General features: G+C 32.0%; 2 protein-coding genes across 2 annotated transcripts; one reads left to right on the top strand and one right to left on the bottom strand.

The window, feature by feature from the left end:
- Positions 1–516: 516 nt before the first annotated feature.
- Positions 517–4,374, bottom strand: HELRODRAFT_160626 (hypothetical protein; the record flags this gene model as incomplete). The annotated part of the gene is made up of 1 exon (XM_009017574.1): positions 517–4,374. The coding sequence occupies one exon, from the start codon at positions 4,372–4,374 to the stop codon at positions 517–519; it is 3,858 nt and encodes a 1,285-aa protein (XP_009015822.1).
- A 937-nt stretch (positions 4,375–5,311) lies between these two features.
- On the top strand, positions 5,312–11,362 carry HELRODRAFT_160625 (hypothetical protein; the record flags this gene model as incomplete). Its single annotated transcript, XM_009017573.1, has 2 exons — positions 5,312–6,407; positions 6,999–11,362. The coding sequence occupies 2 exons, from the start codon at positions 5,312–5,314 to the stop codon at positions 11,360–11,362; spliced, it is 5,460 nt and encodes a 1,819-aa protein (XP_009015821.1).
- Positions 11,363–11,647: the final 285 nt, after the last annotated feature.

Raw genomic sequence — 11,647 nt, 5'->3', positions numbered from 1 at the left:
ATGGTTGAAAGTACATCGATGAATGATAACATTTTCTCTTTATGAATTTATTATTTATTTTTTATTATTGATTCTTTATATAAAAAAATGCATTCCCACACTTTAAGTCTTCAGTGTCTGGCACAATTCAAACATTAACTTTCAAAAAAATTATTCTAAAAACAATTAAACTAATGCCGGCTAAGTGTTTGGATAAGCCATGTTACTTTATTTGTGCTTATGTAATATTTTAAACTTGAAAAGCTATTTATTGAACATCAGCTTTTCTATATTGACGGTGTTAGGAATATTATAAAATAGGTTTTCGATTTTCCAAAGTTAATGTCAGTTACAACGTGAGGCATTTATATCTTGGTAAAGAATTTTAATTCGATTAACAAACAGAAAAGAATTATATATTTAGAATTATATAGAATAATATAGATTGAAATGGTATCTTTATATAAACCATATATATATAAAATAATTATTGAAACGTTTCATAATTTTAGTTTAAAATTGGTTATCATCCGCACGTTATTGGCTACGTTTAAAGGGTTGGGCCAAAGCTCCTTGGGCAATTGCTTCGTTTAGGGCTTCAGTGGTTTTTTCTTCAATATTCTCTATTTGAGCGCTCCTCAGGCTGTTACTAAATATCGATTTATATTTGAAATCGTTGAAATCCATTTCTGAATTATTTTGTAATTTAAGAAAATATGCATCTAAAGAAAGTGATCCTAAACTCTTTTCCTTATCATTGTCGAATGCATCACTTTTGTTTCTTAGAGAAGTTCTTACGGATTCGTTAGAGGTTGAAGTCAATTTATTTTCCGTTTTTTCTGGTAATAAGTTATCACTGAGTCTTTGTATCCGGTATGGGTTTGAGTAAGAGGATTTACTCATACTTTTTGCGCTATCCTTGTCACTATCTTTATTTTGGTTGCCAACTTGTTCATCTTCAGTGACTTCATCTGACAATGTTTTGACAGAACCTTTCATTTTCGATATACCAACACGTTTTTTTTCAAGAGAACTATACTTTTTCTCACTGGACCGCATACTGCTCCCTTGGTCCTTATCATATTTTGCCGAAGCTCTGCTTGGAATGAAAATTTCTGGTATGTCTTTTTGCTCGATTTTAGAGTAATTATTTTCATTTTCTCTATTATCATTTTTTTCGTCAAACGCTTCGTAATGTGCATGATCTGCAAATGGTTCATCGATTAAATTTTCTTCGTCTTGTTCAGGAACTGGTGTCAAAAGGCTCGAAATCTTATCGATTTCTTTTAGTTGGTTTCCAGAATTTTTGTCATCTGTCCATGAATTTTTGGAACCAAAATTATTTGAGTCCTTTTTTGATACAACCAGACTTCTGTCAGTTTCCATATTAGGTTGTATCTCACCTGATCTTGCCACTTTAGTTGTGGGTTCAGAATGGTCTGATTCATTTAATGGAATGCCATCATTTTTTGGTTGAGCGGTAAGATATTCATCTGATACTTTTGGTTTTTCGTTTTTTGACACACGTTCCAAATATTGTTCGTTTTTTAATGAAAAATAAGTATCTTTTGATATTATAGAGTTGGGTGATTTGATGGAGAATTCTTTTTTATTTCCCAACGCTGGTTCAATTTTGCTTTTTCCTGAGAGTCGATCAGAATTTTCAAGGAAGGGTTTGCTTTCTGTATCATCTGACTTTTTTGCTTTTTTACTCATGTTTTTTAAATCAATCTTTGTTTCTCCCATTTGATTTGAAATAGATGAATATATTGATCTAGTTTCGTCTTTTGCAAGAACGCCTTTCCTGGAAGCAGATGATTTTTGAAAATTTTTTAAATTGCTATCCTTTCGCTCGTCAGGAGAATCGTCAAAATCTCTGGTTTTATTAGGATCTTGACGGATTAGTGCAATAGCTGGTAATTGTTGAGTTTGAATTTTTTTCTGTAACGATTTCCGTATTTCAGAGAATATTAAATCAAGACTTTTCTCATTCATTTTAGATACATCTCGGACATCTTTGTATTGTGATGATATCCTTTTTTCAACTTCTCCGTCTGAGGCAACGTTGGTGTATTGAGTTTCTTTGCTTTCTTTTTTAGTTTTATTATCTTTATTTTTATTTTGTGTATTATCTTCCCTGCTGCCTTTTTCTTCGTTCATTTCATTTTCATATTTCTGTTTAAAGTTCATTTTTTCTTTCTCTTGTTCTTGGGATGTTTTTAATTTTTCTGGATTAACTTCTTTCAGGCTTACACATTCACTATGCGTTTTATTCAATGTGTTAGTTGTAAGTTTTAACAAACTATTTATCTGCATCATGGTTAATTGCTGAAGTTGATTTTGAATTTGAAGTTGTTGCGCCAATTGTTGAGATTGTAACAAACGTTGTTCATTATCTTCACTTTGATTTTGAGGTTGGGGTTGTTGTAATTGTTGAAAATGTTGATCATTATTTTTACATTGTTGTTTGTCAGGTTTCATAAACTTTTCGTCATCTTCAAATGTCGAGATTTGTCGTTCGGCGAGAGAACTTTCATTATATTCCTTACTCTCTTTCAAATGTTGTTTCTCGCTAGAACGTTGGCTATTTTTTAAATTATTAGCCGAGGAACGTTTTACTTTTTGGCTCCTTTGCGACACTTTATTGTGCTCTTCTTTTTTTACACTATTAGTCAAACTATTGGGTCTAGTTTGAACAGCCAAATTTTTATTTGTTTCTTCAATTTGATCCGGAGTTTGTTCAACAGTTTTGTCATCGCCATTTTTTGAAAATATGTCTTCGTTGACCTTTTTGCAACATTTGCATATCAATTTCCAAATAATATCTAAAGTATGATTGCTTGTCGAATCAGAAGAATATGTGCTAGTTTCAATATCGCTGTTATTGCGAGTAGGATTTGAAGGTTTCTTTCGTTCCTTCATTTTGTTTGATATTGGTAACTCATTTTTATTTTGAGCAAACTTTTCAAATTTTTTATTTAAAGAATTTTTTCTGAAATATTTTGGTTTGTTTTCATGTTTTGAATCTTTATTTGTTTTGTTTATTTCATTTTTCGTACTTGGATAACTTTGAAGTAGATTTTCAGAAAATAACGCTAATAATTTAATAAATAAGTTACACAATGCACCAAACAGCATGTAGAAACAAAATATCAAATCAGAAAGCGATGAAACATTGCAAGGAGCACTTTCAGTCAAGCCTTCGTGTTTTCTCAATTCATTTTTTTTATTTTTCATAAATGAAAGGCGTTTATGTCTGTGTCGAAGACCATCGACTGTCAAACTTTGGTTCAAATCATTGTCACGTGCCTGATTTTTCTCTGAAATGTCTTCTGCTAATTCACTTTCACTCTCGTAAGGTGATGACAATTTTTTGAGAGATTCCAGTAGTTTAGGCAACTCTTTTGTTGTTGAGAGTTCTTTTGAGTTTTTTTTTCTTTGATTTTGAAGCTTTTTTAGCCGCAATAATTTTTTACATTTTGAATTTTGATTGATCGAATTTAATTTTTGTTGCTTAATCACACATTTATCAACAACATCGTCCATTGAAACATTGACCTTATTTTCTTGTTTTCCAGCTATAATGTTGCAACTTGTTTGACAACATTCATCAACTTTTATTGATTGCTTTATTATTGTTTCACTTTGAACTATTTGTCTGTTCTCTAAAATTGGCACTGTTTGGGTTTCACCACTTTTAGCGACGGATGCTACTTGATCATTATGCACGCTGCTAATTTCTTTTTTAGACTGTGAGTTGGGCTCGTTATTGCAATCTCGTTCTTTTCTCTTTTGTTTTTTCTTCCTTTTTTTGACAACTATTTTGTTGGAGTCTTTTTCGCTGCTACTATCACTATTACTGCAAACTTCAGATTGCTTGTTAGATATATGTGGTTCTTCAATTTTTTTACATTTAAGCTCCTTATATTTATTTGAATTTGTACATTTTTTAGATTCATAATAACAATCATTGTCGTCCAATTTATTTTTAAATTCTTTTTTATAGTAGCGATGAATTATTTGTTTATTTGGAAAAGCTTGGATGTTAACAGAAGAACTTTCGGAAATTTGACAGTTCAGTCTCACGTTTTTGACTCGGTTTTTTGGTTGTCTGACCGAATTTTCCTTATCCAGTTCATCGCAATTCAAGTCCACAATGCTTCGTATTTTCCCAGAACTTTTTTCTCTAAATGTATTTATCTTACAGCTAATTTCTAATGCTTTTGATTCCGTTTCATCAAAACCGTTATTGTCTGCAAATGGTTTATAATGTTTTTTGTCTACAGGAATTATTTGATTGTAAAGGTATTTGATGTTATTTTGTTCAAAAGATGTTTCGTCATCGCTTATCAATGTCTTCAGTGTTTTAATGACTTCATGTCCTTTTGAATACATTTCAAAATATGATCTTAAATTACTTATTATGCTCAATTCAGTATGGTTGTTTATAAATAAAACAGTGTTTTTAAATGACGACATCGAAGTTATTTGAAAAAACAAGCTTAAAAAATTGCAAATATTTCATCGGCTTATTTCAATAGGAATATTTTCAAATTAGACGTACAAGAAAATCAACTTTAAAATAATGATTGATTAAACTTTGCCCACCCAACTCAAGCAAATAATCAAACAGTTCAAACGTTAGCTCTAAAATTTTTAAAAATCACAATATTCACAACTAAACTCTGAAAAAGAGAATTTATAACTTGTTGCAAACTTAAACTGTTGAAAAATATGCCGAAATAAGATATTTAAAATTGGAATTACATATTCATCCGATCAATATTTCATAACATGATATTGAACAGCAATTAAAAATATAGTTAAATTTCAGTGGATTTTTATGAAAAACTTTCACCCACATTTTTACGAAAGTATATAGGTATACATTCTCACCATATTTTTTTCTACCACCAAAATAGTTCATGTCATTTTTATTGCTTGGTTGAAGGGAATAGGAGAGGAGAGTTCGTAAGATTTATGTACGAAAGAGTGTTTTAGGGTTGTGCCTATAAATCACAACGATGGCTAATATTAATTTCAGTTGACATTAGACAAAATATTTATTCAGAACAAACGCCAAAAAAGTTTCTATTTTTTTTACTTTCGCTGTTTGTGTCATTGCATAATACTAAAAATTCGGAAGATCAACAAACAAAAATAAACACAATTGAGAAAAATTAAAATTTTTTCATAAGGATAACAACATTTCTTTTTATTATTAAAACTCCCAATATAAAACACCAAAAGTAATTTTCATAAGTAAATAATTAATTAGTTGATTTAAAATTTAAAAAAATATGGCCATTACTTAATCTGACAACTTTTGCAAATGGCCGGTCACAAATCTCCCAAAAAACGTAAAACTCTTTCAAAAAATATCAGGTCATCAAAAAATTGCGCCCACATTCCAGTGAACAACTTGAACGACAGAACAGTGAGTTTGACGCCTTACAACCGCTACTTCTACAGGCAACTGCAACTACCTACCATCCCATTCAATGACGTCATCGTCAATTCAGAAATGACCGGGCGCCCTGCCATTGAGTACAGTGAAGACTCTGTCAGTCGAGATTCTTATACCATGCATCTATCCAAAAATGACATCAACATAGACAAAATTTTAAAATATGCTAAAAAAATTAAAGGAATGAAACGTAAAATTAAAAAAGATAAACTGTTCAACAGTAATCTCCAAAAACGAAAAAAACACAAAAAGATTCCTAATTCTTATTTCCAGGAGCATCAGGAAAACATATCATCCAATCAACATCGCAGCCGCCTTCGTCGACGTCTTTTCCAGAGCATTCACGACAAATTTAATAGAAAAGACTTGACAACGAGTGAATCAGTTGATGATATCGAACAGTCATTCAACACGCCAAACTCAATTTCCTGGTTATGTGAACTAGCTCAAAACTCCAAAATTGCAAGCAACAGTCTCAAGCCGGCAAAGTCTAATCATTCTGACTTAGCACCAAATTACCAGAACACAAAATATCTCAAAAAAGGTTATTTTAAAAATAAATTTGATGAATATGAAATTCTTCCATATAGAAAAGAAGATCAGTCAAAAAGGAACAAACAAAATGCACTGAGGAAACTTTTCGGAGACGAAAATATAAATTATGGCGATGGGAAATATGAAAAGATAAGCAAAATTATTAAGAAAAATCATAAAGAGGGATCGAAGATGGGAAAAATTTTGCAACAGAGTAAACATCGCAAACGTGTTGACGACCTCAAAAATGTGGAAGTTAAGCAGAAACAAAGTTCATCCCACCATGATCAATCAGTAAGAAGAAGGCAAGCATGCCACAACGAGTGTTTATTGTCGTTTAATATATTTGCCGTTCTACTCAACTTTATAGTACAAATATTTTTTGGTTTCACGTCGGTCTTTCGGAAATCAGAATCATATCCAGGAAGTAGGCATTGAATTTATGAATTTTATATAATCAAAATGTGTTTTTTTTATTAATAATGGAAGCGTGTTATTAAAGTAGTACAACTTGTGAACTTGTGACGTAACGGAACAATAACATGTTTATAAACATTCGTTAAAGTAGAGTGAAAATAATTTTTTATTACCTTTATAACTACAACGTGATGCGATTTTTTATAAGCGCGTAAAATTCAATTCATATTTTCATAACAAATAAAAACCGTTAGTGAAGTTAAAATTAATGAATCATTTTCAAAGATATAAATCCGAAAGAGAGCACAAGTTCAAACTCCAAACTGAAAATGGAACCGATATATAAAAATATTAAACCAAGAAAATCGAATTTAAAACCGTGTTATCAATCATCGTTTGGCAAATAACGTTGCCGAAGTTTGATCGAAACAACGACTTCATATCATGACTCGATCATCAAAGAATGCCATAAAAAATAAGAAAACAAAAAAATTATATTCGTTACATCGTAACTGTCAGCTATCCAGATCGTGTAACAATAATATTTGCCGTCATCGTTTTCGTTATCCTCGAAAATTTCATCCGTCTCCATCATCAACAGACTGTTGCAAACAATTTTTCTTCATACCTTCTTGCCACTGTTTTGATCATTCAAAAAACACTTCTTTGAAATATTATTGTCGTAACAATTCAAAGAGAATTGTCTCAAATGTTAGAAGCGCAAGAAGACGCGCTCGTGAGATGCAGTTTGATAAAGGCTATGAAGCAACACTGTCAGACGAACAAAGCCAAGTCATCGAACATTCAAAAAACGAACGTTTACGTACTAGAAAAAAGAAAAATGTGCAAGACAAAGCGGAAAAAAGAAATAGTTATTTAGGAGAGAAGCAGCAGACTCGACAACTTTACAAACCAGCATCCCTCAATGATAAGCTCTCTCTCAAAACGGCCAGCCAACTATGCTCTCGAATTCCTGATTTAATTTTATTCGTATTATCAACATTTTGGAAAATATTTATAAATTTTATATATTTTATATTTGTTATTAACCAGCAAAATATAAAAAGTAATGTTCGAAAATTACCAAACAAACCATATGCAAATGTTAATTCAGAATCTAATTTGGGAACACGACAAGAGCCTAACAACATGCTTACTGGTAAGCACTTTTTGAATTCACCGCACAATATCGATCGCACGTTAAATTTCCAACAACGCACCAACAGTGGTCATAATATTGGTCGCCAAATAAAACATAGAAGGTATCATCTGAATTCTCAAAAAGGAGTTCCTGAGAGCCATGTGAATGAAAAATACATTGGCTACGATAATCGAGAAGCCGTTTGTAACGTCTGCTATCAATTCTGCGTCACACCCCCAACGTTTTTGTGCAACAATCCTGCTCACTATGAGTTTCAGCTACCAGTTAACAACTTTTCTTCGCTCCAGTCTGCTTTAACATTAGAACGCCAACATGAATGTCATTCCGAAATGACGAATGTCGTACAAAACCATGAAACAACCGAAAAAGAAAATAATTTTCCAAAACGACCCATCAAACATAATTTGAATAAACAATTTCAAATGTGTGAAAATAAAATATCTCCTAGCAAACGCAAAAGCATTGAAAATTTTTTATGTTCACTAACTCGAAAAAGGAGGGAATCGTACGATAGTATTTGTAATGAACATTTGAACATCTGCAGAAACCGTGAAAAAAATGAAGATAATAAAAAACGTACAAATGAAATTGATTGCAATAAAGAGTCTAAAAATGTTGAAACAACATTAAACCAAGTTGAGGTTGAAGATAAAATAAAAAAAATACCACTCATTAGTTACGTTGAAACTATCAAGGCACCTGAAAAGACCAAGAAAAATTGTAATACAAAAACAGAAGCACAAAACCCGAAAAAAAATGATTGTGTAAAACCAGATTTTAATCAATATGCTGGGACTAATATAGATTCGGCAATACACTCTGTGAAAAATAAGAAATTATCCGCCTATAAAAACAGAGGAAGAAACAACAGCCGCTGTAGAAAAGGGCGACCTAGCAGAAGACATCTTGATAGAAGCACTGGAGTTAATAAAAACAAACATTCAGAATCAAATTTTGAGGCAGAAAAGTGCAAAGAGCAATTAGAAATAAAAAGTTCAACTAGAAAAATCGGACGTCACAAAAGTTGTTTGTCAAACAAATGTCAACAACCTGATTGTGTAATAAAAATGTCTACACCAAAATGCACAAAGACTGTTAAACGGCCTGCTAAATCAAATGAAATGATGCCAAAATTTTATAGCGAACAAGTACTGACTGAAAATCAACGACATCTGCTTCATTTGCCAACAAAATCTCAAAAACGAGACAATAATCACATCAAACAAAAAATGTTATCTAATTCATTAACAATTCAATCGTCCTCACCTGACATAATTGAAAGGGTAGGATTTTCTGATCTTCTGATTTTCAGCATCGACAAAACATCCCACATTAAAAAAGCCAATTCATCAAATGAACAAATTCCAAATAAATATTTTCCTGATGATGAACATTTTGAAAATATTCAAACGAATTATTTTATCGAAGATAAAAATGACAGACCAAAAAAAGTTGTTCAAAAATTGTCAACGTTTTCAAACAAAACTATAAAAAAATCAAGCAATTCTTGGGTAGACAAAATGTCGCACAATTTAACAAGATCAATCTCTTCCAATGTTTCATCTCATCAATCTTTTTTACAACTAGCAAACTGTCAGAACGATAGTTCCCTGGATGGAGTAAATGTTGAAGCACGCGAATCCAAATTAAACGAAATTTTTAGGAGATCAAAACAACAACTCACATGCACGAATATAACGTCTCAAATTCAGCAACAAAAAAAACGATGTAAGAAAATTCTCCAAACATGTGCTGTCCAACCTGCTCTTGCAATCAACCAACAAAATGAAGATTGTTGTGAAAATGCTATGGATCAGAAATTATTGATCGATAGAAATATATCGACAGTTTCAAAACTAAAATTAAAAGCAACTTCACCTGTCTTGATTTCAGCAGCAAGTTCAATAACAATAAAGTTGGCAGAATCTGTGAAACCTATGCAAGATGCAAGTGATCAGGGAAATATTTCACCCACACCCTTGATTGTTGATGTCTGCGAGAAGAAAACTGAAGATTTACATGAACAACTTCTGAGCGTACGTAACGCACAACCATTAAAAACTGACATCAAAAATTCTGAAAAAATAAAAAAAGATTGCCTAAGCAATTTCTTTTCAGAAAATAATATAACAAATAAAAAATCAGGGTCGGTGAATAGTTTGAAGTTGTTGATGAGTGATGACATCAAAAAACTCCGAGAAGAAGAAAAATTTCAACAAAATTTTTTATCCTATCGACAACAACGATTGCAATATCATCGAGAACAGCAGGAACATTTACTTAACCATCAGCAATATCAGATGCTAGAAAAACAATGTAATGAGCAACAAGAGTGTCAACAAACACAACAACGACAACATCAACAGCACCAACAACATCAAAATGAAGAACAAGAAAGAAAACAAGAACAATGTGAGGAGGTACAACAGAAACAACTGCGAGACCAGAAACAGAAGCGAGAACAACTAGAAAAACAACTAAATGCAGGACAACAACAACAACAACTGCTTACTACTTTTTTAAAACATCAACAGCATCAACATCAAACACTGCCACATCAAAATTATTCTTTTTCAACAAATCTATGTCATCTAAAACAGCAGAATCCTCTACGAAAACAAACACAAAAAAAGCAACAACATTGTTTACAACAACAACAACAACCACAACATTTTCAAAAACATCAACATGATGAACAACTTCAACAACAAAATTTTCAGAAACGACAATGTCAGCAACAACGTCAAGAGCAGCAACGTTCTCAACAGCAACAACATTATTATCAACAAAAACATGAATTGGAACATCACCAACGGTTTCAACATCCGGAAACTGACAAAAAATTAAAATCTCGTTTTAATCACGAAACATTCGACAGAAGTCAGTCGTTTTGTCATACTGGAAATTATCATGATGAGCAATCTAAATTTTTTCAGCCACCCAACGAACGTCAAACAAGACATTTTTATGAAGAGTCGAAAAATGATTCTCTTGAAATTAATCCTGTTAAGAGGAACCAGGACAGAAAAACGAATCCGTCTAATTGCCATAGAGAGAAAGAGTTGCAGCAACAATTTGAGAATTTGCAGCTCATTCAAAAACAACAATTTGATCAAATATTGCAAAATCAGTTTGGCCCCAGCAGTACATCATTACAAAATGTTTCAACTTCACATTTAGATTTAAAGCAAAGAAAACGACCAAATTATCAGAACCAATTTCCCGTGTCTTTAATGTCAAACACTGACAACATTACAAACAAAGTCATCAATCCTTCAGAAGTGTGTTTTCCGGGGCACGCGTGTTTGCAAAGAAGCCCAAGTAGCGTTGTATGTCACAACCGCAAGCAGTTCGATATTTGTTCAAATTCAAATCTGACATCGCCTAGTCTCTACCAGATAAACCACAAAACTAAACACATAGCGCACGAAAGAACGCTTCAATACCTTACAAATAATATTAACTGCCTAACATCTGATAATGAGCAGATTAAAAATTCTGTAAAGTCTACAGACGAAATATCAAAAAAATTTTCAGAAACTCCAAAAAACCAGACGACATCTTTCAGATTCTCGCCAGTCGTGTCAACAACATTGATCACATCGGCCTCACCCACTTCTTTAATAACTACAACGCTTCTATCGTCTCTTCCTCCTAAGAATGAAAAATCACAACATTCAACAAAACTGAAGAGAAAGATGTTGGAGAAAATATGCAAAATCGCATTAAGTCCCTTGCTGGAGATAGATGATGACAGCCGGAAATATGATAGCGACAATAGGATAAACGATGATACAGATTAAACTGAACATAAAAGAGTTCCATTCTAAGTGACACACTTCCATCTTCTAATTAAAAAATTAAGATATTAAACAATTTTTTCAAACATTGTTGCGAAGTACCAAATAATTACTTCACAAAAATAGCATCTGCTGCAATTATTTTCGCAACAAAATTTTTTTTATGCAGATGTTAAACCTAAAACATGGAATTCAATAAATTTCTATCTATATAAATGCTGTATTCTTCATTGTGTATGAATATAAAATATTTGCTGTTTGAATGCACGTAATGACGTATCTGTTGAA

The sequence above is a fragment of the Helobdella robusta genome (genome assembly GCF_000326865.2).
Source record: "Helobdella robusta unplaced genomic scaffold HELROscaffold_2, whole genome shotgun sequence".
Classification (NCBI taxonomy): Eukaryota; Metazoa; Annelida; class Clitellata; order Rhynchobdellida; family Glossiphoniidae; genus Helobdella; species Helobdella robusta.
Note: the sequence above shows the minus strand (reverse complement) of the source record. Positions and strands in the feature narration are given on the sequence as shown.